Genomic DNA, 26,644 nt, shown 5'->3' on the forward strand with positions numbered 1-26,644 from the left:
CATCAAGGACTTGCCACCGGAAGCCAGGAGATGGGCCTGGAGCAGATTCTCCCTGGGAAGGAAACAGCCCTGCCAGCACCTTGATCTTGATCTCCAGAACTGTTTGAGACCCTCAGTCTGGTACTTCGTTACAGCAGCCCTGGAAGAGCAATACAGCCAGCTTCAGATGCTGCGGGGACTGTGTGGACCGCACAGGCCCAGCTCTGCTCCCAGGGCGTGTCCCCTGTGCGCGTCTAAGCCTAAGCCCCACCTCGGACCTTGGCCGCCGCACTGAAGGCAGCCAGTGCTGGCCCAGCCTGCTGGGATATCTCACAATTCCACTGGTTGTACTCCTACAGGTAAGTATGCTCTAGGTCAGGTGCAGAGGGCACACACCGCCCAGGACGTGACAGCTATGGCGTCACGGTCCTTGGGTAGCAGACTAGATACCATGTTAAGTGTGAGCACATGTGTTCTTGGCAGGAAGCAGCAGGAGCCTGGAACCAGGAGGAATGTAGGGGAATGGGAAGGAGGGGAATGAGTGCCTGGGGGTGGAGGGGGCTTTGGGGGGGGGGTCCCAAAGTAAGGTCGGTTGGGTTGAGTGGGAGCTGAGGCATTTAGATTCTAATCTGGGAAGTTTCCAAGCAGAAGGGCAGTGCCACTGAAGCCCATGTTTTGGGAAAACTGCCCTGAGAGTGATATGAGCCATGATGGAAGGTGACAAGTGACAGGGAGATGAGTAGGGATGGGCCTTCTTCTCCACAGCAGGGCCCTGTCCTGTGCTTCCTCAGGTGTGGGTGGCCCCCTTGCCTTCCCAGGAGGCAGAGGCAGCTGTGCTCACCACTCATCATGCCCTTCTCCCCAAGTTCCCGGGACTGTAGGAGACCCTGACCTTGGTACCTGTTTGCCTTCCTTATGGGCCCTGCCCTTCTAGCACCTCTCCTGCCCTCTGTCAGGCACCTTCGAGGTCCAGCTGAGGGGCAGGGAGCAGTGGCCAGGAAGGATCTGACCCCTTTGGCCAGGAACAGTGACAGGTGGGCTGAAAGATGAACCACTAAACATGATCCTGAGGGCACGGCTGGAGCGGCTCAGTTTCAGCCCCTCGGGTGTAAGCATGACTGCGCAGCTTTATATAGCTCTGCGGGCCCTATATAAGCAGGAGGTGCCCTGGCCAGCGGGAGCACGGAGAGCACTGAGGTGGCTGCGCTGGAGGTTATCATCAGCCAGAAGAGCCTGCACGCCACTCTGGTCTGGGCACCTTCCTCCCCCAAGCAGTAGGGTCCCCACAGGGGTGGCCCACACCATAGCTGCCAGGATGCCCAGCAGAACAGCCCGCTATGCCCGCTACAGCCCGAGGCAGCGGCGCCGGAGGCTACTGGCTGATCGCAGTGTGCGCTTCCCTAACGATGTCCTGTTCTTGGACCACATCCGCCAAGGCGACCTGGAGCAGGTGGGGCGCTTCATCCGGGCTCGGAAAGTCTCCCTGGACACCATCCACCCCTCAGGTGAGTGCCTGTGGGGCCAGTGAGGGTCTGTGGGGCGGCAGGGGAAGGCCTGAGCCTTGACCCCTCCTGTCCTGTCCAGGTCTGGCTGCCCTTCACGAAGCAGTGCTTTCTGGAAACCTGGAGTGCGTGAAGCTGCTAGTCAAATACGGCGCGGACATTCATCAGCGAGATGAGACAGGCTGGACACCCCTGCACATCGCTTGCAGCGATGGGTACCCTGACATAGCCAGGTGAGAGGGTGGCCTCCAGGATGTGGTCCCTCAAAAGGTGGCCGTGCTGGTGTAGCTAAGAACCCTAAGGGCTTCTGGAATCTCCTTTCTGCCCTGTTGCCCTCCCAAGAGAAAACTGTAAAAGTCAGCCGTAGTTTCCAAAGGGTCTGGTTTCTTCCTCCTCACCTCACCTGGAAAAATAAAAAACAGGTGGACCTCGGAACCCCAGCCTGCTACCCTGGGGCAGGGGTGAGCATCCTGTAGGCCACCTCCCTTCCTCAACCAGGGCTGCCCTTTGCACCCCAGGTACCTCATTTCCCTGGGGGCAGACAGAGAAGCAGCCAACGACGATGGTGATCTGCCCTCGGACCTCATTGACCCTGACTTCAAGGACTTGGTGGAGTTATTCAAAGGGACTAAGATGGACTGAGCCCAGCCCCGCCCTCCTAGGGCTCTAGCCTTCCCTGGAGACGTCAGGTGCCCACCTCCCCCAGGTGCCAGGAGTGCCCCACCAGCCGGGCTGGGGGCCGCCCAGGCTGGCCAGGACCCCATACTTGGGCACAACCCTCGCCCCCCGACCCCGGCCTGGCTTTTCCTCCAGGTGAATTTTTTATTGCGAAACTTTCTACTTTTTCAATAAACCTGATTCCCAAGCCCGTGGTGATGGCCTAATTACTGGGGACCGGCCCGTCCCAGTCCTTCGGCTCCGGCTGCTCCGGTGGTCAGCGGACCCCGCCCTCCACTCTGGTCTAGGGGTCCGGCAGTGCCGGAGCAAGGAGCCAGAGCCCCTCGGCTCCCGACCGCCAGTCCCTGCAGTTCGTCGACCCCGCTGCCCCCCGGCCCTGTCTGTCCCAGGACCCTGACCCCGCCGGCCCGGACCCCCAGAACCCCGCTGCCTCGAGAGCCCGTCCCCGCCATCCCCCGTTCCCCGCGGCCGCCAACTCCACAAACCTCACGGAAACCAGCCCCTCAGCCCCAGCCCTCAGTCTCCGCCCCTACCCTGCGCGCCGGCGGTCACGTGGCCGGCGCCCTCGTGCGTGCGCGTGCGCGGCGGCGCGCGTCACTTCCGGCCGGGCCCCTGGCAGCTGTGGAGGCGGCCGAGAGGGCGAGGTGAGGCGGCGGCGGCGGCGGCGGCGGCGGCGGCGGCGGGCGGGGCGGGCGCGGCCGGGACCCGCCCTGGCGCGGCGGCCGCGAGGGGAGGGCCCCGGGCGGGGTCGTGGGGCGCCCGGCCCGCCGCGGCGGAGGATAGGGAGGGGCGCGGCGGGGCAGGGAGGGCCCGCCGGGCACGGGGCTCAGAGAGGGCAGCGGGCCGCCCTTTCCGCCCCTGAAGCTGCAGCCGCCCCGTCGTCCGGGGAGCAGCCCTGATGATGCTTCCTGATCCCTGAGCGCGGCCGGCCGGGCTCCCACGGTTCGCCTTCCGCCGCCGTCCAGCCTGTCCCAAGCTCCTGGCCTCTGAGCCAGGCGGGGCGGTGCCGGGTGCGGGGTGGGAAGGGGATAAGAGGCTGCCCGCCGTCCGGGAGCTCACCGGGCCCCGGGGGCTGCCGGGGTGGACGGGAGCCGCAGCGGGGAGGCCGCAGACATCAGATTTCCAATTACAGAAGCAGCCCAGGTTGTGAGAAACTTCAGGTAACGTGGAGGCGCTCAAGTCATGTCCCCGACCTGTCCCAGGGAGACTTCCCAGAGAAGGTGGTCGTTAGCCGGGCCCCCAGGGACCAGCGCGATAGTTTTAGGTAGACAGGACATTTTGAGCAAAGGCCCTGAGATGTCAGTGGGGAGTGTCTAGAGCTTTTAGAGAGGAGTGCAGGTGGGGAGGGAAGGGGGCAGGAGCTGAGTCCTGAAGGAGGAGGCTTGATTTGGGGTGAGTGGAAGGGCTAGTGAGATTTCCACATGAGGAGGGAGGGGGGTGCACACGCTAGGGTTTGTTGCTCGGGAGGGGAGCTGCTGTTGACACCCAGGAAAGTGGGGGAGGGGTGGTGCAGTGCTTAGAGGCTTTGCCTGGGGGACTTCAAGAGACTGCCAGGCCCATTTGGCATCTCATATGACAGTGTCCTGCTGGCACTTGCTTGGGTGGTAGATCGTTTTCTAGAAGTCTCATTGGTAGAAACTGGGCTGTTGGGAGCCCCAAAGACACAGAATATGAAGGGGAAGTGGAGTCTGAGAAAATTTGAATACCTATCAAAAATTCTGAAGGAACACAGAGTGGCTGCAATTGCATCATTGATTCTAACTCCAGAATATCCACTGTCACTTTCCCAGACCACAGAGTGTCATCTCGCCCCGTCCTTAGGCAGATGGTTGTGTGTGGGGAAAGAGTTCAAGACTGGGGGCCTGGAGACTGGGCTTTGGCGCCCCCTCCCCCCATGCCTCCTCCCAGGAGGTCTCTGAAGCCCTTTGTTCCCATGGAAGAGCAAGGTGCTACATAGGTCCATCCAGGAGGACTCCCTCCCTGTCTCTGAGCAGAACCACATCAGTGCCAGGGGTCAGGAACCTGCCAGGAGTACAGGCAGGGGTGGGGGCAGGCTCTCGGGTGCTCAAGCCAGCTGAGCTATCTTGACCTAGCCCTGACTGCTGTGGCCCTGGAGGCCCAGAGGTTGGGAGGCCCTTGGGGTCCAGACCCCATTCTGCTGGGTGGAAGGTTGCTTCACCTGTCAAGCCTCCAAAATGGGGGTTATCGGGGTCCTACCTGGCTCAGTGCAGTGGCCGCCCTACAATCGGCCCTTGGCAAATGTTTGCTGTGGCCGGCGGCGCTGCTGCCCCTTCACAGTGTGCTCTACGTTTGTGGGTCTCCACCACACCTGAGTGGGCTGTCTCTGCATTCGGTTTGCCCAGGGCTATCCTGGCTCACGCTTCGTAATCAACAGCAGCCCTTTTACTCTCAGAAGTGCCCAGCTGGACAATACATTCCTTCTGTGATTGCCCTGTCCACCATCACATTGGATAAGCAGCCACGGAGATCTTGTTTGAGATGGTGGCTTCATGTGGCTATACTTGGGTCCCTGTTGAGCAGGAAGGCCTGGTGAACATTCTTGGGGAATGTTTTGGCTCAGATGGGGATTCTGAGGCCCATAGAGGGAAGAGACTTGCCCAGGGGCAACAGAGCAGGGATGGACAACCGCCACTCACAGAGTGGTTCTGGACCCTGCCAGGTGCCGAGCATGCAGCCCGCTGGCCGCTATGGGCTAGTCAGCCGTGGACAACAGTCAAGGCCTGCACAGCACACTGGGGGGCAGTGTATGGTTCTCCATGGCGCCGGCAGCAGCAGAGGTGGCTCTGAGGCACAGACTGTGTTTGAGGGGGGGGGCCAGTAGCTGGTGACACCTGATGAGATAGATTGTGGCCAGACTGAGGGCTTGATGGCAGTAGAAGACCCTGGTAGTGTCCGGGTGGGGAGTGACTTGGCAGGGTGAGTCTTGGGAAGATCGTGCTGGCATGACGTATACCGGCGATGGAGATACTGTGCAAGATACTGTCCCGACACAGGGGTTGGAGGGTGAGTGGTGGATGTCGGACCAGGGGTGGGTGGGAATGGGAAGAAGTAACTGAAGAACACGTGGGTGGAGGCTTGGGATCTGTGGGCTGAGGGGAGACTCGTTGCATCATCAGATCTAAGATCTCAGTGGTGTGAGCTGGGCCTCCGTGGTCCACTGAGAATGGAAAAATGCTGCTAACCTTTGTGCTGGCGATTGCCAGATGCAGCCCAATTTCAAAGCTATTAAAATAGGAAAAAAGTTTCTCAGAGTTGATGGGATATAGGAAATGTGATGAGGATTTGAGCTCCAGTCTTGAGGAAATAATTGTGCCTGATAATCACTGTGAGCAAAAGTCAGAAAGAAAACAAAGGGAGGGAGATGTTTGCAGAAGTGGATGCTCCTTCCCTGCTGGCCAGATGGACTTGAGGCTCCAACCTCAGTGGGACTCTTGTGACCTGCTGGGCCTTTTTAGGTGTCCCTGGCACTTTTCCAGGCATGCCATTCTCCCCAGCCTGCTGGTCACCTGGCCCCTCCACACTGGCCTCTGTAGTGGCCCTGCTCAGCACTTTCCCTGGGCAGTAAACGTGCTTGGGTTTCCCTCCACTTCACCCCACACGCCACTGTCAGCCCAGGCCTCGCACCTTCCTTCGCAGCCAGGGACAGGCAGTCTTGGCTGATGGTCCCACTTCCTCCCCTCGCTCCACTGAGACCCTTTGTGCTAGGTCAATGGAGATTTTGTCTTGCTGGTCCAGCGGTCACCTCTTCGTCCAGGTCTTCCTTGAGTCCAGCTGCCCCTTTGGTCATCTCTTCCCTGACCTTGTTCTCCCTCCCCCATCCATGCCTTTGCGGCTCGGCCCTCTCTGCTGGAGCAGCCGTGTGTCCCCAGGCTTCTGTCTTTAACATCAGTCGTATGATTTGCCCACTGTTGCTGTGGCTCGTGCCCGTGGCTGTCACCTTCTGTAGTGGAAACAGGCCCTGTGTATATGGGTCCCTTTCAGTGGCTCTTCCCTCTGGGCGCTGACAAGTACTGCTTCTCTGGTCACTCCGGTGCACCTCTCAGTGGCCACGTGGCCCTTTCCCTTGGATACACACCTAGGACTGGAATAGCTGTCATGGGGCGTGCATATTTGTTAGGTTTTTCATGGAAATTTCCTTTGGGGTCAGCATGGGGGCCCAGCTCCCTGGAGGAGCCCCAGGAGGTGATGAAGGTGAGCGAACGCAGCTCACTGTCCCTCTGTCTTCAGGGGAGCAGCAGGGACCTGGCTTCTCGGGAAGCTGCTGGTACACTCGGGAGAAGCCTTGGTGTCCCTGCGTCCCGCCAGGTGGCAGGATCTCAGCGGGGGCAGGGCAGGGCCAGCACAAGGTTCTGAGGAGAAAGGCCCCTGGAGGGAGGCTGAGCTGCTGGGAGAAGATGGAGGACTCGGGTTCCTCACATCTAGGAAGGCCAGCTGGTAGGACACAGGCCATTAAAGATGGACCTGGTTAGGTGTGACCTCCCGCATCGAGAGGAGGCAGACGGTGACTCCTTTTTAAAAAGTCATTTTACTCGCCCTTCAAGTCCCAAGGACGTGAGAGCCTGCGGGTGTCCAGCACCTGGCCAAGGTGCTTTCCGGCCACTCTGTCCAGGGCACCAGAAACCTTGTAACTCAAGTAGCAAATCTGTGTGGGCAGGCGCCCAGTGACAGGTGCACAGCTCTGCGGTTTATGGGGGACACTAGCCTCTGGTCGGGAAGCCCAGCCGGTGGGGGCAGCGAGGGGTGGGTGCCCACTGTGGAGACTGAATGCTCCAGGGGTCTGGGGCACAGGCCTCGGGACTTCAGTGACCAAGGGGAGCAGGTAGGTGCCCAGAGAACCCCAGAGCCACGTGTGCACGTGCATGTGTGCAGGCAGGGCGACGGGAGCTGTGAGGGTCTGGCACCTGCGTTAGGCCTGAGACTGAGCAGGGGGCCCTAGGCCAAAGGCACGTGCCCGTAAAGGCCAGGCAGCCCCCAGAGGCTGTGACCAGAAGAGGCCGAGGCTGCCCTGGAAGGAGAGGCCCCAGGGATGGGCAAGGCTGGGAAGGCAGGTACCCTGAAGAAGTGGCCACTCAGGTCCGAGAGGACAGACTGCAGGAGGGCTGAGGGGGCCTGGGCAGGAGGGGCCAGCCTAGAGTGGTCAGGGGCTGGCTGATCCTCCAGGCACCTCCCTCCTATTGCGTAATTGGAGCCTCCCACCTCATCCTGCTGCCGACAGCCCCTTGGGACTTGAGCGTTCTTGAGCCCTTTGAGTGTCCCCACGGCACCTTCAGGCCAGAGAGGGCTTTCCCTCTGTGCTCTGGTGTTCGTGGGGCTGGCGCCTGGGCAGGAGAACCATGGGCAGCGAGATTCCCCGAGTCTAGGAAAGAAGTCACTTTGTGAGGAGCTGGGCCTCTCCCCTGGGAGGGCACAGGGTTCCACGTGCCCCACCCAGGAAACTGGCTTTATGCCTTTTTGTTGTTGTTGCTGCCTCAACCTGTGGGCTGTGTTTACCTGTGCAGGTGTTTTTTGTTTTTTTTTTTTTCTCCAGCCGCGCTGTGCGGCATGTGTGATCTTAGTTCCCCGACCAGGAGTTGAACCCGAGGCCCCTGCACGGTGTCTTAACCACTGGACTGCTAGGGAAGTCCCCTTGTGCGGGTGTTTAAAGGCCAAGGGAGCCAGAGAAGAGGTACCCACCGTGTCTCATCCTCCTGGCCCTTCAGGAGGGGCTGTGGCTACATGCTCTAAGCATTCTGGGGCCCCTCAGCTCCAGGGATGGGTGGGGGAGGCACTTGTGCTCAAAGGCCCTTCCCAGGCTTCCCCCCACACCCCCAGCACCTGGGGTTGCCCTGCTGTGGAGCAAGGCCAGGCCTGGGACTGACCCTGTGCAGCCAGCTTCCTCACCCTGCGGTGTGTGTCCTCAGCCAGAGAGAGCACATTGTCCAACTGGCCAGTTTGAGAGTGAGCCTAAAAATAGACCCCCATCCAGGGCTGTATAGTCCCCTGGGCTGAGAGAGAGGCTGTAAACAGCACACACCCCAGGGTCTCGGTCACTAGGTTGGGCCTGGCGACTTCCTCCAGGCTCACAGCCCTCCCCCAGCCCTTCCGTCACACCCCAGGGACCAGGAAGCTGGGCAGGCTCTGCTGGGCTTCTCACCATTGGGAAGCACATCCCCATTTTAGAGATGGGAAACTGAGGCTCAGCAGAAATGACACACTAGGCCCCGCAGGCAGTGCGGGCCCTGGGACGACCGCAGGCCTTCCCCACAGACCCACGCTCTGCCGGCAGTGGTGTTCTGAGACTTGAACTGGGAATGTCAACAGAGCTGCCTGACTCTCGGGAAGGTGCTCCCAGGCAGCAGTGGTCCAAGTGCAGGGGCCACTTGGAGCTCATGTGGCTCTGACTCGTGCATGTCGCTGGCCCAGCCCCATCTGGCTGACCCTGCCGCACCCTTAGCCAGCTGGATTGTGGCTAGACCCTGTCTCCTGGAAGGCGAGGCGGCGGATGCACCCTACGCCCTTCCCATCTCTAGAGCCCTTCTGGAGAGGGTGGTCTCCGTCGCATTCCTGTGTCGTGGGCTTCCCTTCCAGAGGCCGAGGGGATCCGGCAGCGGAGTGCGAGGACCAGACGCCCCAGCGATGACCAGGTGGGTCTTGGGCAGTGGAGTGGCCTCCAGGTGGGAGGGGCCTGCCCCCAGCCCCTCCTCACTGGCTGGGCTCCCCCAGTTCCCCTGTCTCCAGAGTCGTCTACAACGGCAAGAGGAACAGTAGCCCCCGCTCTCCCCCCAACAGCAGCGAGATCTTCACCCCGGCCCACGAGGAGAATGTGCGCTTCATTTACGAAGGTACACGGGGTGCCCCCAGCCAGGCCCCCTGAGCCCCTCACTCCGCCCCAGGCAGGTGGGGGGACCCAGCTCTGGTCACGGGAGGCGGTCAACGCTGTGGTGTTCCTGACAGGCAGCACCCCAGAAGAGGCAGTATTTGGAGCCAGTGGTGTTTGCTCGGGGAGAGGGGGGCCGTGGAAGACAGTGCACCCTGGGGAACCTGGGGCATCCTGGAAGTGGTGTGGCTGGCGTGTGTGAGCATGTGTGCACAACATTTGTGCCAGGAGGTGGGGGATGGAGGAGGCGGGAAAGATGGGGGGCCTGCCTGGAGGAAGTGCTGTACCCCAGTGGGTCTCATATGCCTCTGTGACTGCAGCTCTGGTCATGGTACCATGAGGCTGAAAGAGGCATGGTCTGGGCAGGGCTCCCCGAGGGAATGGGGGTGTGTTGGGGACAACTTCAAGTCAAGAGCGGGCTAGGCCAGGGGGCCAAAAGCTGTGAAGCGGGAGTTGGGGGCAGGGGGCCTGCGGGGCCACTCTGATTGGGGGGGAAGGTCAGGAGAGGGTGTCCTCCAGCTTGGACACTGACTGGGCCGGACTGCCTGATGCTGCAGGCCTGGGGTCTAGAGCCCCTGACCACCCCTGCTTCCTGCAGCCTGGCAGGGCGTGGAGCGGGACCTGCGCAGCCAGATGTCGGGCAGCGAGCGGGGCCTGGTGGAGGAGTATGTGGAGAAGGTCCCTAACCCCAGCCTGAAGAGTGAGTGGGGCTGGCCTGGGAGGGAGGGGCCGGCCAGGGGGTTGAGCTGGGGGCAGGAAGGCCCACCTGCTTCCTGCTTCCAAGACAGCCTGGCAGAGTGGGCTGGGTCCCAGGGCTTTCAGAGACAGGGGCAGGACGAGGGACAGACCCTGCCTGTCCACCTGCGCCCACCGCTGACCACTCTGTCCCCTGGCAGCCTTCAAGCCCATCGACCTGAGCGACCTGAAACGCCGGAACACGCAGGACGCCAAGAAGTCCTAAGGCGCGCCGGTGCCCCTCCCCTGGCCTCTGGGAGATCTGGGTGCAGCCTGCTGCTGGCCTCCTCCTCTCCTGTGGGCCCACCTCCTGGGAGGGGGAGGGGGCCTTGCTCCCAGTGGGCTGAAAACCCCAGGACCAGGACATGATTGATGGCCGAGGCCTGCCCCTCCTCCCTGAGTCCCCTCCTTTCCTCTTGGGGGATCTCAAGCTACCCCCGACACTAGGGGGGCTTGGGCCCTGCCAGCCCCTGCCCTCCCGTGGGCCTAGGTGGCTCTTTCGAGCTGCCTGGCCCTGCCTGCCCCCCAGGACCTTGACCCTGACTCCCTTCACCTTCCCCTGCCCCCACCCCCCTACCCCTGGCCACTTCCAGGATCAGGAGGGAGACGAGGGGGCCTTTGTTGTCTCCTGTGCTGGTGGGATTGGGCTGGGTTAGCTCCTGAGGTGGCCAGGAGGCAGGACAAGGGTGATCCCACCCATGCCCAGCATGGGTCCCCCACCGACCCCTGCTGCGTCTCTGGCCTGGACACGGAGTGTCTGACCCCTCACCCCACTCTCTAACCTGGCCCCTTCCTTCCCTGTGTCAGCTTCAGGATGGCACCAGCTGTCTGGGCCTGGGACACTGCTGGGTGCCCCCTCCAAGGGTCTTGGGCAGCCAGGCCTGGCCCCCCCTTGGGAAGGGGCATGGGGCTGGCCTGAGCTGGTGAGGCTGCCCAGTGGGTCCTGCCCTGTGCGGTGAGTTGGGAGGGTCTTCAGGGCCATTTTTTCTTCCTGTGCCCTCCAAATCCAAGTGTCTGACTGGAACCTGAGGACGAGTGAATAAAGGTGGGGTGGCATTGGCTTGGCCACTTGGTCTGTGAGGCCCCTGTCTCGGCTGCCCACACAGGGCTGGAAATCCAAGGTCATGGTCCAGGCCCAGAAGTTCCGTCTGATCCCTGGGCTCCACCAGGGGGCTTGGGCCTCCTGGGGGGCAGTGGGAGGTGGAGGTGGGGGCCCTGGAAGGTAACACATCCCACATCCCTCTGCAGCACTGGGTCCTTGGGGAGCGGCTCCTCTGCTGTCCGGATGGAGGAGTGGCTGCTGGGCTCAGAGAGCCCCAAGTGCACTCAACCTTCAAATCTGGACATAGCCCTGGTAGACAAGCCAAACCGGAATTTATTTCGGGAACACCCTTTCCTGTTAGAGTATTCTGGGGCTCCAGCAGCCCCACAGGTGGCTCTGGGAGGTGTCTTTTCCTGGGGGGAATTCCCCAGGGATGGGGGTGCAGGAAGGATGGTTCATGGAATAAGCAGCAGCCACGGCTTGCTGCCAGTGGGTGCTGGCTGGTGCCAGGCCCTGAGCCAAGTTCCTGTAACCACACAGGCCTGTTTGCTCCCCAGGGACCTGTGGGGCATCCTGCCAAGGGTTTGAGTGCCTGCTGGGCTGGGTCACCCAAGCAGCCCCCCGTCTGTGGCTGGAAGGGGGTGGGCGTGGCCTGGCTGGGGTACGGGGACCTGTGGCCAGAGGCTGAGTGGGCACACAGGCACACATGCCCTCCACCCAGCGTGTCCTAGACCACTAAGGATGAGGTGATGTCCAGCCAGGCCACTGCTGCACTTGTGGCATTGAGCAAGTTGCTGAGTCTCCAAGCATCAGTTTCCTCAAGTGGAGGTCAGCACCTGCCTCCTGGGTGGCTGCCCAGTGCTAGTGCCTGCTGCCACTATTAGTCACCTTGTGGATGCATTTGTTTGACAGGGCACTCAGCCACAAGACTTCAGTGGGGCCTGGACATCTGCATTCTGGCGACCACAGTCATGGCCTTGCTGTGAGCCCTGGGGCATGTCACTCTCCTGTCCCACCTCAGTTTCCCCATGTAAAGTGAGGGTATGGGCTGTGGTGGTTCAAAGGCCTCTCTCCGAAGGGGTGCTGGAGCCCCCTGGCAGCACACCGGGGAGTGTCTAATATCTTGCTGCGTTGGTTAAAAATTGACTTGACTTTGCTCCTAGCCCTCTCTAGGTCATTCCTCCCTCCTGTGGGGCTGGAAGGTGGGAATGGGGCCACAATGGGCCCCAGCATCTGGGTCTCCCCTGCCCAGAGCCACCCTCCCGCTAGCAGTGGTTCCTTGCCCCTGTGTGGGTGGGCCCATGGGACACCCCGCAAGGCCTTTTCATTCCCGCTTTCCCCGCCAACTTAGATTTTCTGAAATAGAGGCCCTGGACCTGGAGTCTTGGCCGAGAACACCTTGGAGGTGGGAATGTGGTTAACAGGCTGTGCTGGGGTGGGGGGTGAGGAACTCGGATGGGGGCACTGGAGGCGGAACCCTCACCAGCACAGTGGGCTGCCTGGCTGACCATGAGTGGCTGGAGACACCTCTCTCCCCCTCAGACAGTGAGGGTAGAGGAGACGAGGGGAGCGTCCTGGTGGAACAGGAGTGCCCAGTCCTCCATGATGTTCTACCCTTGGTGGCGCTCATATCACTGTCTGCTTTCATTCAGTGCTGACAACTCGGGGGGGCGGGGGGTAGATTTTATTACCCTGATCTTACATATGAGGAAATGGTGACCTCTTGTAGGAGACTGGTCTTAATCTGATTTTTAAGCTTTTACTGTTATCAAAATCTGAATTTAGTAAGTACTTCCTGAGCATGTACCCTGAGCATGTTCATGTATATTGAGCATGAACAACAATTCCCTAATGTCATCTAACACCCAGTCCATAGTCCCCTAGTGTCTAAAATAATATATTCCACATGGGTTATAGAGTCAGAATAGAAAGGCCAAGTGCATCGGCTGAATCTGCTTGATGCGTCCCTTAAGTCTTTCTTAGTCACAGTACCTCCTCCCACATTTCCCCTCCATTTATGAGTGAAGACCCGCTGGATACTTGATGTTGGAGTTTCCCAAACTCTGGTTTTCACTGGTTGCATCTTTGTAGCATTAACAGACTCCTTTGTCCCCTGCATTTCTGTAAACTGAGGTGAGATATGGATGCTTGATGGGATTCATTGGAGAAAACTTTGGATGTAAAGGGATCGCTCTGATTGCTGTGTTGAGAATAGGCTGCAGGGTTCAGGGTAGAAGCGGGGAGACCTGTCAGGAGGGCTACCTCAAGTGAATCGTGGGAGGAAGAAGCTGGGTGAGGGGGCAGGTAAGGAGCTCGTTATGGACTGTGGAATTTAAGTTGCCATTGGATGTCTGAGTGGAGGTGCCAAGAGGGAAGCTGAGTCTAGAGTGGATTTGGGAGGGCCACAGAGGTTGGAGATATAGTTTGGGAGTAATTTGAATATTGGTGTTTTTTTTTAAGGTTGATAAAGAAGGGAGGAGGGTGGGACCTGATCCCTGGGCACTGCACTCAGGGAGAGGAGGAGGAAGCAGGACCAGGGACTGAGAGCAAGGTCAGAGAAAGGGCAGGTGGGGGAGGACCTGGGGCTGAAGGCTGCCATAGTGTCCAGGAGGAGGCCGAGGCAGTCAGAGTTCGGCTAGTTGCAGCCCTCAGACTTCTCCTCCCACCCTCTCACCTAGAGGCAACCATTTTCAACTTTTCTGCTGATTCTTTGGTTTGTATTTCTATTTCTAAATAGCGTACATGAACTGTTACTTACTGGTTTTCCCATTTCATTCTGTCCCCCACTCCCATTACACACGTGCTCTTACCATCCACTATCCTCCCTAGATCTTTTTTTTCTCTCATAACTTTGGTTACATCAGTGTTGAGTATTTACATGATGATGTCTGTGTATTTAGAGATGAGCCTTGTGGTAAATTGTGATCTTTTTTTCTGCCCAACTTTTTGTTTTCCTTGAAGTTATTAATTGCCTTCTTTTTTCATTTGCTCAGTTTTCTATGTACTAACACTAAGTCCTGAACTCTCCACCAGGTCATCTAAATCTCCTCTCTATGTGTTCAGTCACTTTGATCCCCTTGAGGGTGTCTCTCCTGTACTTTTGCCCTGCTTGAGGCTCCCTCCCCCCAGTGACCCACTCTGCCTGGCACACAGCTGCCATCCTGGGGATGCCCCTCAACTCTCCTAGGTTTGATCAGTGTTTATTGTAGTCCATGTTTTCCTCTTTCTTGGTCTCCACACTCATTTTAGTAGCATGCATGTGGAGAGACACACACACACACACACACGCGCGCGTACGTGCTGGGTGGTTCCCATGCATTCTTTTAGGGGAAGGGCCTGAGATTTGGACTGGGGAGGAGGTGGGAAGGGAAGTAGAGATGGCGAAGGGGCAGAGGGCCTGGAGTGTTCGTCTTCCTGAATGGAGGGTGATGCTGTGTGGGTGCTGGGCCCTGTGTTAGAAAGTCAGGTTCCCCCACCATCCCACCTGCAGGACGGCCTGGTCAGAGCCAATGTTTATTGGCTGGATGAGCCCAGCCCCTTCCAGGCCTCCACCTCCACTCCTGACTCCACCGGCCTGCTCCAGTTCCCTTGGGGACAGGGACAGGGTGAAGGAGGACAAGGGCAGAGGGAGTCAGGATGGGGAGGGCTGTCAGGAGGCCCCTAGGTGAGCGGCACACCCGCAGGGCAGTCACCAACCCTAAGCTCAGCTGGCGTGAAGGAGAACTTGTGCCCTCCCTGTGCTAGGCTTCTGGGCATGGAGGGCTGGCAGGGGTGCCCCTGTGGGCAGGGGCTCAAAGGAGCACTAGGGCCTGGGGAGCCTGGGGGGCCTGGGATGAGAGGTGACCTGAAGCCTCAAGGTCAGGGGTCTCAGGTCCCCAAAGGTGCAGCCAGCCACACTGCCTCCCTGCCCTGCAGTCCCCACCGATCATAGTAACATCGCTTCCCACCTGGGCCGCAGGAGAGCCCAATCTACCTTAACTCACCTCCTGCCCCTCCCTCCCTGCCATATCCGGTGGCACGAGGTGAGGGCCCCCTCAGGAGGGCCCCAGTGCCTGGCAGGTGAGTAATTCTATTTACCTTTCCTGAGAGGCCTCCTGTCCTTTCATTTGCTGCAATTAGCTCAGCTCTGCCTGAGCAGCTCCAGCCCACGTGGCCGGGCAGGGACTGTGGACACCCCCTCCCCCAGGTCCCAGCAGTCACCCCCCACCAGCTTCTAGGAGCAGGGCCACCTGGCTGGCCCATTTGGCTTGTGCTCTTGGCTTCTGTGGCCCCTTCCTCTTTTGACAGCGCCCCTGCTCCTCCCCACCTCCACGCACACCCCCCACCAGGCATCATGGCACCGGACACAAGGGGCGCTCTTGAGGGGTGACTACAGTCCCCACGCTGCTCCTGCACTTGCCTCCACCCTCTGCATCAGATGCACCGCGCCCCAGGGGGCAGCTTGGACTCAGGGCGCACCACTTGGCTCTTCCTGCGTGAGTGCCAGCCCTCGTTGACTGCCAAGCAGGGTGCCCACCCGCCAGGCAATGGGCAGCACCCTCGCGCACAGCTGCCCTTCCGCATGCGCCTGGAGCAGCAAGGACTGCAGTGATTCTCTGTGAAGTGGCTGTGTTGGGCTGTGCCGCAGTCTTTGGAAAACTGTGCTGTGCCTGCACTTGGACGGTCTCGATTTTGGGGGTCCATCTCTCCCCGTTTCAGTCGGCTACATGGGCTGCGGATTGCTGGGGTGGCAGAGTTGGGATGAAGCAGAGGCCAGTAGAGGACATCCAGTTCTGGATTATCTAGTTCTGGATTATCCAGTGATGCCCTTGCTGGGCCTGAGTCCAGCCCCGGCTTCGGCTCTAGCAGGGAGCCAAGGGTGTTCACGTGGGGTTGGTAGAAGGACTGTGATGTCGGTGGCTTCCCTCGGCCATTGACGCCCTTCATGCCCCTCTGCGGGCGAATGGTGACACTCCGGGGGTTGAGGGGCCAAGACTGAGTGGGGCCCGTCCACTCTGGCCCGGGGTGGGGGTGAGCCCACCTGAACTGGGCTGGGGACAGCACGTGCTGGTGGGGCACCACCAGCCACCACTCACACCCTCAGGGGTTCCAGCTCCAATTCACCTGTATGATGGGGCAACAAGGAGAAGTCTAGAAGGAGCAAGCCAGCACGGGCCGTCCATGGCTGCTCCCTTCTCACGGGGAGGGCCTGGGCCCAGCCGGCCCCTCTCCTCCAGCCCAGCTCTCCACCCAGGGTGAGCACAGAGCTCTTTATTGTTAGAGGACACATGTTTTCTCTAACTCAGACACACTGACACACACGGGGACACACGGGCATGCATTCACAGAACAGCTTCCCCGCCACACCCCCTCCCCCACCCCTCGGCACAGAGCAGGTGCCCCTCAGACCACCACACTGGGGAACATGTGGACAGCGGGGCGCTGTCTGGCTCCCACGCTCTCGCCTCCATTGGGCATCGGTTCTGGATTGTCCAGTGATGCCCTCTCTGGGCACCCGAGTCCAGCCACAGCTGGAGTTCCAGGGGGCTTCAGAAGGGGTTCTCAGCCAATCCAGGGAGGCCGCCAGCCAAGTGGGTCTCCGCAGAGGGGTCCTGGCTAGTCCTGTTGCTGCCACCGCCCCTCGAGAGCAGCAGCTTCTCACTGGGGGGGCCACCAGTGGGCCTGGCCGTGTGGCTGCTGACATGGCGCTCCTCCTGCAGTGCTTTGCCCTCGCGCCAGCGGTGCCAGCGCCGCAGCAACTCCGACTGCACCTGGGGTGGGCAGGCGGGTCGGGCCAGTCCCAGGGCCTGCCCGTGTCACCCTCTCAGGATCCCCAACCCCTTGGCCTTGAAGGGCTATGTGGCGCCCTGGGTGTGGCGCCCTGGGTGTGGAGCCAGGCAGGCTCTGTCACCACAGAACGCTGGGGTCTGGGAACACCTGGGGGACCCCTCACCCTCAGGTGCACTCCCTGAGGACGGGCTGAGGCTGACCCATCTCAGCAGGCCTGACACCCAGTGTCCTGGAAACTGAGCCCAGTAAGTGCAGGTGGACACGAAGGGCTCACACCCCTGAGGGGTGGGGCCAGGGTGTCTACACTCCCCCTGACCCCAACCCCAGGGCTGGTTCCAGACCCACCTCCGCCACCTACCTCTTTGTTGAGGAAACAGTAGAGAACAGCCACCAGCAGGCCCTGGAGAGATGTGGGAGGTCAGGGCTGCACCCAGGCTGGCCTGGGGGTTGGGCGGTTGCTTAAGGGGCGGGCAGGCACCTGGAAGGAGCTGAGGAAGAGGTCGAAGAAGAGCTTGGCGGAGCGCAGGGTGCCCTGGGCATGCTCGTCGGTCACAAAGGCAAACACCACCTCGTGGACCCCCAACAGGGGGATGAGGGTCAGCGTGGACTTGGCCAGCCTGCGGGGGCAGAGACTAAGCCACCGGCCCAGCACCTCCCCCCGGGGCTCTGGTGCCCCCACCCCCACCTACATTCCCTCTGGCCCCCGGGGGTGTGCAGGTCCGCAAGCCGCCTGGCACCCTCCCGCTCCCAACGCCCACACCCACCGGAATTTGTAGTCAGTATAGCGCATCTGGTGGGCTCGCAGCTTGGCCACCAGGAGGTGAAGGATGCGGATGAAGATGAAGAAGTTGATCTGTGTGTGTGTGGGACACAGCTCAGGGCAGCTCCTGGCCCCCACCTGTCCCTCCTGGAGGTGGGCCTAGCAGCCAGACAGACCCTGGCTCCTGGGGCCCTGGGGCTGTGGGCACCCAGTCAAGGATGGACAGCCTGGCCCAAGGCCCAGGGCGCCAGCCAGTGTCCTGGGTGAGTGCCAGGCCTCCCTCCCTGTCCACCCAGGCAGGATGCTGTCCGTCTCCTCGGGCTGCTGCAGGCCGATGAGGAAGGAAGGGGCTGGGGGGCCAAGTCCAGCAGCCTCCTGGCCCTCCCTGCGGTGCCAGCAGGTGCCTCATTTCCTCACCAGGATGGCCAGGAAGACGGGGAAGCGCAGGATCCACCAGAAGCCCATGTTGTCATTGCTGGTCCAGCACCTGCAGGGTGGGGCCTGCTCATGTCCTGGCAGCCTCACAGCCCCCCGCCCCCTGATTCCTTGGGATCTAATTAGTGCCTCAGGAAAAGAAGGGAGATAATTACCAATGACCTCCACCCCCGGGGAACCAGGTTTGCTTAGTGCCCCCCACTGCCTCTGGCCAGAGACCCCTGAGCCACTCCCACACTCTGAGCCACATGGCCATTCCCCACGGGGCCAGCCCAGCACCTCCCAGCCAGGAGAGGCAAACCCCCCTGCTGGCCCACCCTCCAGTCAGATACTCACTGGATGTTCTCAAACAGACACTTGACCACCACCCAGGGGGTGACGAACAGCATGGGGGCACCTGTGGGGGAGAACAGCTGTGGTCCCGTGGCCCCGGCCAGCCCGCCGGCCCCCCGCACACCGGCCCACTCACCCCAGCCGATGCCCAGGTAGAGGGGAAAGCAGCTCCTTTCAGGGATGGTGGCGAAGCCCAGCAGGCTGTGCAAGTACACGCCCTCCACCAGCAGCCAGCAGTAGTTGGCCACGACGCCGTACTGCATGAACACCGCGGCCACCCGGCAGCCGGCCACTGCCTGGCCGCGGGGGCAGCATGAGTGCGGGCCTCCCAGCTGCCTGCCGCCCAGGGCCCAGAGGCCAAGAGGCCGGATCTGGGAGCTCACCCCGTCACTCAGCCAGATGCTCACGCTGAGGTCGTCCCCAATCCTCTGGCTGTAGCGGGTCTTGAGCAGCGTGTCGATGACCAGCACAGAGCTGGCCTTGAGCACAAAGGACGCGAACAGGTTCACGTGGATGTAGTTTCGGGTGCAGTGCAGCTTGCTGTGGGGACAGTGAGTCAGTCCCCGCCCACCCTGCCCGCTGGGGCCCCCCATGAGCAGGGCGGTGGGCATACCTGAGGCCTAGCAGGATGGCCAGGGCCAGGAGCAGGGCCCCCAGGGACAGGGAGTAGCCCACGGTGTACATCACCTGGAAGCTGCTGTACATCTTGGCCACCTCCTTCTGCAAATCGCAGTGGCCAGTCAGGGCTGGAGAGGGCCATCTCGCCCCTCCCCACAAGCCCCCACTGCACCTGCCGTGGGCTGACCTGGACCTCAAGCTCCTTGTCGTCCATCTGGCACTGGGAAGCATTTCGCCATGGCTGCCCCCGCGGCCCACGTACCCACTGCCCATCAGGCCCACATCTCTTGAAGACGAGGCGGTGCTGCACTGCGGGGGCAGGCTCTGGTCAGCGCCCCGCCCCTGGGCTGAGCCCCCTCTGCGAACCCCCCACATCCCTGCTGTGGTTACCTTTGTGGTGCCAGGGCAGGTACCAGGGGCAGGAGATGTTGGCTGTGGTGTTGGGAGGGGTGTCCGGCCAGCAGGAATATTTGTCAAAGGTTCTATTACAGACCAGCTCTGCAGAGGCGGGGACAGCGTTGCTCCTCAGCAGGGCCTGGCCCGCATAGCCCCCTGTTGCACGCTCTCTGCGCCCCAGGAGGCAGCCTCCCAGGTCTCCCTGACCATCCTGCCTGTCCTGACGCCCCTGTCCAGCCTGGTCCTGAGCTCCAGCTCTGCCCGGCCACCTCCCCTCAGATACTCCACATCTCCACCCAGGGTCTTCTGTCTTCCTAGTGCCCTTCTAGCAGCACTTCCATCTCTGGAGGCTGAACCCCAATTCTTTTGGCATCCTTCTGGGCCCAGCACCAGCCCCCTCCCTCCCCCAAACAATGGCTTGGCCTCCCAGGCAGCTCCTCCTGCCCCAATCTCTCTCTTGGCACCTGAGTGATCTTCAGAACTTGTCCAGAACGCTGTACCCCAGTCTGCCTGAGCCCTCCAAATAATGGCCCATCTCCTTCCCCCTCACCAGGCCTGGTGCCCTCTGTCTGCCCCTCTCGGTCCACCTCCCCGACACACTGTCTGCCTCCTGGGCCACGAGGCTTTGCTCCATGGGAGGAAAGATGGTGTCCAGGCCCTGGGCCTGCACGGTGCCCAGCAGCAGGGGAGGGTCACGAAACACCCCAGTTCTGGGGCAGTTCTACCATTTCTTAAATGTCCTGGTCTGTGGCCCTGGGCTAGTCACCAGCTTCTCTATGGCTCAATTTCCTCACCTGTAAATGGTGGGTGGGGTTGGGGGGAGAGGACTCGGGCCGAAGGCGGGGCTCACCAGTTGGGGGGGGCAGAAGGCTCAGGTTGTGGAGACACTGGTCGCCATAGAGCTTCCACTTCTCAAACAGGAAGTCCATCACCTGAGCGGAGGGGGCCTGCGGCTGGGGGTACAGATGGACGGACAGAGGGGACAGACTGGCGTCAGCATGAGGGGCAGGCAGGCTGGTGGGACGGGGGCACTGGCAGCAGCGCTCACCTGGCAGGCCAGCAGCAGAAGCAGGAGGAGGTGGGGGCAGCGTGGCAGGATGGGGGGCATGCCTCTGGGCAGCTGCCCCCCACATCTGGCTGGGGTTGCACAGCTGGGGCAAAGAGGTCCTCGTGGGTGCACTCTCCTCTGGGGTGCGCTGAGTATCAGAGCAGCAGGGTCTGTGCAGGGAGACCCAGGAGTGAAGAGGCCCAGCTGGTCTCCGTTGTGACCAGCAGGGTGTCCTGCTCCCCTAAAACCATCCCTCTGAGTCTCCGAATCCTACTGATGAAGTGGGAGCTGGGAGGGAGGGGATGCCAGAAGTGGTCACTCTGCCAGTGGCAGGTTGGGGGTCTGGCCCTGCGCCTGGGGGTTCTGCCCAGGGTCCTGGGGGCTGCTCCATCTCACAGCCCGTGGCTGTCTGTGTGGAGGCTCAGACAGTCCCAGAGCCCCTCTCCTACATGTTGGTTAAGCGGCCCCAGTCCTGCCTGGTACCAAAGATGTCAGAGGAGGGAGCAGCCTCCCTAGCTGCCCAACTCCTCCCTTCGGCCCTCGCTATTTTTCCCACCTATTCTTAGCTCCTGGGAAAGTCAGCATGGCAGGCTGGGGCAGGGTACCAGGACCATCCATCACTTGGTCCCCAGGGGCATGGTTATCGAGGTGGCCCTGGGCCAGCTCCAAGACTTGGCAGGGGCCAGGAGTGCCAAGCATATGCTTAGGGTGGTCCCTGTCACACCCATGCCCCCTTGCCCAGGACTGGGGTGTCTAGGTGCTCCCCTGGGCCCCGCCCAAGACTCCAGCCGGGCTTCCTGGGTCCCATGGGCCACAGGACGCAGGCAGCTGCAGCACATTCCTTTGAGATTAGCACTGCCAGCTGCCGGGGGCTCAGACACAGAACCCCTGCCCTCGTGGTGCCTGCAGGGGGGACCTGAGGTGCCTGGTCCTGTCCGGAGCCTGCATTTGGGGCATCAGCAACCCCGTAAGTCATCGTGTCACTGCTTCCAGAGTCCATCTTCTGATCCACTGATTCCACAAGGGCAGTAGGGAGGGGCTTCCCTTGGGGCCTAGGGGTGGGGCCCCTAGGAACTACTCATGCAAGTCCCCTTAGGGCTATAGATGGCATCCTGCCAGAGTGAGCATGTGATGGACCGATGGATGGACAGATGGACGAAACTGGCTGGCTCGAAGGCAGTGCCCGGGAGAAGCCAGGGAGAAGGTGGGGTCCAGGAGGGATGCAGGCTGTGACTGAAGGTGGAGGGCTCCTGAACAACCCTGAATCTCAGCCTCCTCCCATCAGAGTCCAGATGGGGCCTCATGGGGCCAACTCACGTGGGCTCCTCTGTGATTCACTCCTCACCCCTAACGGGACCCTGAGATGCCACCACATGGGGTGGGCACCTGGACCATAGCCTGCTGTGGGGCTCCTCACCCTGGCCCTTGGGCCACAGCGCGGGTCAGGCCTGGCGAGGCAGGGCCCAGTAGTCGCTGGTCCCCAGGCCCTGGTCCAGGTGAGGAGCCAAGGCTTAGGGCTGCGGTGGAGGAGCCAGAGCGGAGGGCCTTCTCAGGGGAGTAGCCCCCAGGCAGGTGGAGGACAAGGGGCAGTTCAGGTGTCCCCAGCCCAAAGGGCCTTATCTCCTGATTCTTATCAAACAGCCCGGTCTTCTGCCCTGTCCTTGCCCACCGAGGCCACGGAGCCAGGTGGGTGAGGAGCACCGTGCCCAGTTGCTGGAGGAAGGGAGGTGGCTGGGAAGGCTCAGGGAGACAGAGGCAGCCTGAATGGCTAGAGGCTCTGGGGGCAGGGCAAGGGGAGAGTGACAAGGGATGGCTGGGGTGGAGTAGACAGTGGAGATGCAGGCAGGGAACATGGGGAGGAAGGATACTGCCCCCTGCCCAGAGGCCCTGCGGCCGGTGGTGAAGGGAGGATGAAGCTGCGGGAATAGTCCAGTGAGGAGCTCCAAGGCAAAACGTCAGCCCCTCAGAGTCCAGCTGGGGTGTGGTGGCCAGGCTGTGCCTCAACTTTCCCATCTGAAAAGTGGGAGTTCACCTTGCTGACCTCCTAGGGCTGTTAGGAGAACCCAAGGTAAGCGGGGCCACACCCAGGCAGCCTGCCTTCCAGCTAGGGGTCAGTTAGTCTGGGAACCACAGAGAGAAGCTGAGCCCCGGGGTAGAGGGGAGAGATGGATGGGCTGCCCTGGGGCCCCTTCTTCACTGCCCATCCAATGGCAGCCAGAGCAGAGGAATAGGGAGGCCTTTCCATAACACCTACTCCCATCCCTGGTCTGGTATGTGGGGTTGGGAATCCTTGAAGATTCACCCCACACAGTTCAGCACCTACAGATCACAGGCTGGTACCCCAGCTCAGAGCACCTGTGGCCCCACGTCCCTAGGGATCAGGGCCTCAGCACCCCCCCTCCCCCACCAATACAAAAGGCAGAGGATGATACCTCTCACTAAGTCCCTGATAGAAACACAAGAAGGGGCAGAAGTGGATGAGGCTCCCATGCCTGTCGGGGGAGTACGGGCAAGATATCTAGACACTTCTCTGAATGAGGACTGGGCAGAGTGTGGGGCTGTGGAACGACTTTCAGCTGTGCAAGGCTGAGGTTCTGAGGTCCCTGCCCTGAGCACCCAGGTGTGAGGCTGCCGCCACAGGAGAGGGTGACATTGCAAGGCCCAGTTCTGGTCCCGGGACCAAGGGTAAATAATTTAACTTCTCAGAGCCTCGGTTTCCCTACTTGAAAAGTCCCTGCCTCCTCAACACCGTGGAGGACAATGAGATTTGCCACTTGAAGGGAAGGACAGATTATCACGTGCAGGCCCCCTCCCTTCCGTGGGGGACACTGCAACCCCAGAGGCAGCCTGCCAGCCCCAGGGATAAATATTTGTTGAATGAATGAGGACTGAGACTGGGACGTGGAGGTGCCGCTCCAAGCCTCCCATTGGCCTTGGCGTCAGGGCTGCTGTTTTCCACCTTATTACCCTCCTGGCACGGCGTGGGAGCCGGTGGAGGCGGGGGACTACCGGCCAGGGACCAAGCCTTCTCCCTTCATGGACCGGGAGGCTTCGCTCCCTCTCTGGCCCTGGACTGCACCTGCCCAGCACAGATAGCTCAGGATCAGAGACTGTGGCGGAGTGGGAAGGAGGGCCAGCTTTCCTCCAGCCCCAGCTCAACCCGCTCCTCTCTTTCCCAGCCCCCTCTCTCCACCACGGGCTGGCTGGCCGGTGTTCTGTCTCCCTGCCTGGTAGAACGCACCACTCCTGGGTGCTCAAAGCTCAGCTGTTTCCCCAGTTTCCCCTGGGGATGCCCCAGGACTCCCAGACCTGCAGCTGGGGGAGGGGCCCCCAGGATGGGTGGATCTCCATGGAGGAGAGTGGGGTGCTGGTCGCCCCAGCTCATCCCAGGATCTGAATGGGTGTGGTTGAGGCCTGCCAGCCTCTGATGGGTATGGGGGTGGGGGGTGTTTGTGAAACCAGAGCAAGTAGCGGAAGGTCATGGCCCCAGGGCGGGATCGGGGCCACAGGTTGTTGACAAAGCCTGATTCCTGCGTTCTCCTCCCACTCCGTGGGGGTAGGGCGGGCCTGGATGTGGGCCAGGGTGCTACTCCCCCACCAACCCTCATCCCCCAGCACAGAAGGGCCGAAAACAGCCCGGACAGGTCCTCGGAGGATGCGGGCGCCCAGACCTCAGGAGTCAGTCCGTTTCTGGTGGGGGCAGAAATCCTGCGGCCCAGAAGTGTGAGTGGGGGCCGCCGGAGAGGAAGGAGCAGGCAGGGCAGTGACCTGCCCTCCCTGCGGATCAAAGTGACAAGTGTAGGCTCCGCGGATGACGCCCCTCGGCCCCTCCGGGGAAACCCGGGTAACCAAGATACTGCTGGGGAGCTTTGGGAAGTAGGGGCCCGCTGGAGGGAAGCAGGGCTGCCCCCCGCGCCTCTGGGGGTCTCCGAGGTTCTGTGTATGCGCGGGGCGGGGGGGGGGTCGGGGAAGCGGGGGTGCTGGAGAGAGGAGTCGGGAGCGGAGAGGGGCAGCAGGACAGCGCGCCTGGCGCTCAGACACCCCACCCTTTTCCCCGAGACGCGCTCCCCAGGGAGGAGAGGACGAGGGAAGCGCTGAGACCCCCAACACTCTCGATAGTGCGGAACCAGGTTGACCGTACGAGCTGGAAGGGCGCATCCTGGGGTTGGGAACGGGGTGTCCGACGGGGATGAGGACGGCGACACCCGGGGCCCGAGACCGCCCACCTAAGATAGGGGTCCGCGCCGGCCAGTCCCGCGCTCCCGCCTTCGGCCCCTGGCCGAGAACATGTCCTCGAGCCTGGCCCAGGTGCTCACCGCGCGCCGCTCCGGCAGCTCCGCGATCCCCGCAGTCCTCCGCGTGCAGGGGTCAGGGGCTGGCCGCCGCTCGTCTCCACGGCGCTGCCAGATCAGGGTCGGCGCCGGCTCCGCGCCCACGCCCCGCGCCAGCCGCGAGCAAACTTTCCGGCGGCTACGCTCGGCGGCGGCGGCGGAGGGAGAGGAGGAGGGGGCGGGGGCGGGGGCGGGAGCTGCCCGAGGGTCCCCGCCCGCGCCTCCGCCCTCCTGCCGCGCCTCGGGGAGCGACTGCGGGCCCGGGAGCCCCTGCCCGCAGACCCCTCCCCGCGCACCTGTGCCCGACTCCTGCCTTGCGGACTCCTACCCCACGGGGCCCTCCCCGCGGACCCCGCCCCGCAGAACCCCCAACCCAGAGCTCACTCGGCAGACCCCGGCCCGGGCGACCCGGACCGGCAGACGGCAGCTCCCCGCGGGGACAGCAGCGGTGGATGGACAGGTGCGGTGTGTGGCGGGCGCGCGGCCGGGGGTGGGGGCTGTGACTCCACGCCCCTTCCTCTCGTCTCCTCCGCGTTCTCGGGCCCTCACAGCTTCTTTCCCGGGTACTGATTGCCGGAAGGACTGACCCCCGACTTACCCCGCACCGCGGCTCCTAGGCGACCCTCCCACCGCGCCCAGAGCAGGCTGGACTGGAGTGGGGGGCCAAGGCGGGGAAGGGCGGCCCCTGGGGTGCCTCTTTAAGCCCAAGGGTCCCGTGCCATCTCCCTTAAGCACCCTCCAGCACCGTTCATCCAACAGCACAACCCCTCCCTCCGGGCCCCCCCCCCACACCCCAGCAGTCAGCCCCCAGTGACCGCAGGGTCACCAAACCCCATGGACACTTTGGGGCCTCATCTTTCCTGGCCTTTCAGTATCTGGGGACATTGATGGTCATGCCCTCCTTCTGGAAAGTTCTCCCATGGCTCTGGCTTCCAGGCTGGCGTTCCCACCTCCTTCTCTCTGCATTCCCCCCCACTTTCCCTTGGACAGTTCCTAATGTTCCCACTGCCAGATGCCCAGGACCCCACCAGGACCCCTCTCCCCTGACCCGCTCCCATCTCCTGAATGTACTTCCTCTGCCCACCCACCTGCTGGACTCCTGGCAGGGATCCTGAGGTCTCCAGTGCATCACCAAATCCTGATTCTCCCTCTCGCATTTCTCTGGAATCTGTCTGGGCTGCCTCTCCACTGTCAACCACTGTCTGGCCACCATCACCCTGGGATGCCCTCCCTGGCCCACTGGGTCAGCTCTTTTGTTAGATGCTGTCCTTTGTCTTTGGGGCCCTTCTCCCTACTTCTGTTTTGGGGGACATTGGAACCCGTGGTTCTCCCCTACCCATGGCTCCCCCCTCCCTCCAGCCCCCAGAGCAGAGCTGAAGCTGGTCCCAGCACCCTGTGACGTACCCACAGGTAGCTGGTGCTTGGTAACCTGACCTCCACACACCTGCCCTGCCACTGTCTGAAGGCTCAGGAGGAGGGGCATTTCTGGGGGTGCCCTCCAGACCCGCATTCTTACCAGCCCACCTGGAACCCTGTCCCCAGAGCAGCCTGTTTTGGTTCAGGCAGTGGCCAGAAGGCAAAGGTCAGAAGCAAAGGTCAGAAAGTCTGGCTCTGCTTGCATAGGGCTGAATGTGCAAGTGCTGGATGCAGGTGCTGGGGGAGGGGAGCTTTCCGAGATCGGTGTCCCCAAACCCCAACCCCCCATCCTCCTCTCCCCTTCCCTTGCACCCCTCTTCCAGCTCTCCTCCCACTTCTCTTGGGGCAGGGCACTCGTACGGGCAACAGAGATCTGCGTAGGTGCCCCCTACTCTCCCTACAGCTGTGAACTTGGGATCTTGCTTGTGGTCTTGGTGGGTTCCTGCCTGTGAGCAGGGTCACTGGCACCACTCTGGGTGGCTGTGAGGCTCAGGGGAGAAGCTACAGGTTCTTTCTGGAGGTGGGATAAATCTGAGGAGCTGGGAAGGTCATCCCTGCTGTGTGACCTTCAGAGAGGCCCTTCCCTCTCTGGAACTTATTTTCCTGAGGAAATTCTGGTTGGGTGGAGGCCCAGCAGTCTGGGGGAGGGGCTGGGTGGCCCGAGTTGGGTTCTAGGAGGAAGACATGTGAAAGAATAAATGTAGAGTTTATTCATAAATGTATGA

The 26,644-nt window shown here is 61.7% G+C and overlaps 3 protein-coding genes across 4 annotated transcripts; 2 read left to right on the forward strand and 1 right to left on the reverse strand.

Annotated features, from left to right (window-relative positions):
* Positions 1 to 1,039: 1,039 nt before the first annotated feature.
* Positions 1,040 to 2,123, forward strand: PPP1R27 (protein phosphatase 1 regulatory subunit 27). Its single transcript, XM_061176349.1, has 3 exons — positions 1,040 to 1,484; positions 1,564 to 1,714; positions 2,000 to 2,123. Exons 1-3 carry the CDS (start codon positions 1,040 to 1,042, stop codon positions 2,121 to 2,123), a joined length of 720 nt encoding a protein of 239 aa, XP_061032332.1.
* Positions 2,124 to 4,318: 2,195 nt separating this feature from the next.
* On the forward strand, positions 4,319 to 10,831 carry MCRIP1 (MAPK regulated corepressor interacting protein 1). The gene is made up of 5 exons (XM_061175497.1): positions 4,319 to 5,183; positions 8,748 to 8,803; positions 8,883 to 9,001; positions 9,635 to 9,736; positions 9,933 to 10,831. The coding sequence occupies exons 1-5, from the start codon at positions 5,139 to 5,141 to the stop codon at positions 9,995 to 9,997; spliced, it is 387 nt and encodes a 128-aa protein (XP_061031480.1). The 5' UTR covers positions 4,319 to 5,138; the 3' UTR covers positions 9,998 to 10,831.
* A 1,026-nt stretch (positions 10,832 to 11,857) lies between these two features.
* GCGR (glucagon receptor) lies at positions 11,858 to 24,800 on the reverse strand. Of its 2 annotated transcripts, none has more exons than XM_061176527.1 (14): positions 24,489 to 24,800; positions 20,173 to 20,342; positions 19,975 to 20,077; positions 19,119 to 19,226; positions 18,916 to 19,037; positions 18,724 to 18,830; positions 18,494 to 18,650; positions 18,247 to 18,406; positions 18,114 to 18,174; positions 17,760 to 17,829; positions 17,347 to 17,435; positions 17,061 to 17,199; positions 16,941 to 16,982; positions 11,858 to 16,563 (listed from the first exon to the last, which is right to left on the reverse strand). In XM_061176527.1, the coding sequence occupies exons 2-14, from the start codon at positions 20,230 to 20,232 to the stop codon at positions 16,342 to 16,344; spliced, it is 1,440 nt and encodes a 479-aa protein (XP_061032510.1). In that variant the 5' UTR covers positions 20,233 to 20,342; positions 24,489 to 24,800; the 3' UTR covers positions 11,858 to 16,341. The 2 variants fall into 2 exon arrangements, with proteins under 2 accessions (XP_061032510.1, XP_061032511.1); XM_061176528.1 differs by lacking the exon at positions 24,489 to 24,800 and adding an exon at positions 24,399 to 24,479.
* Positions 24,801 to 26,644: the final 1,844 nt, after the last annotated feature.

This window comes from Eubalaena glacialis, chromosome 19 (genome assembly GCF_028564815.1).
Source record: "Eubalaena glacialis isolate mEubGla1 chromosome 19, mEubGla1.1.hap2.+ XY, whole genome shotgun sequence".
Taxonomy (NCBI): Eukaryota; Metazoa; Chordata; class Mammalia; order Artiodactyla; family Balaenidae; genus Eubalaena; species Eubalaena glacialis.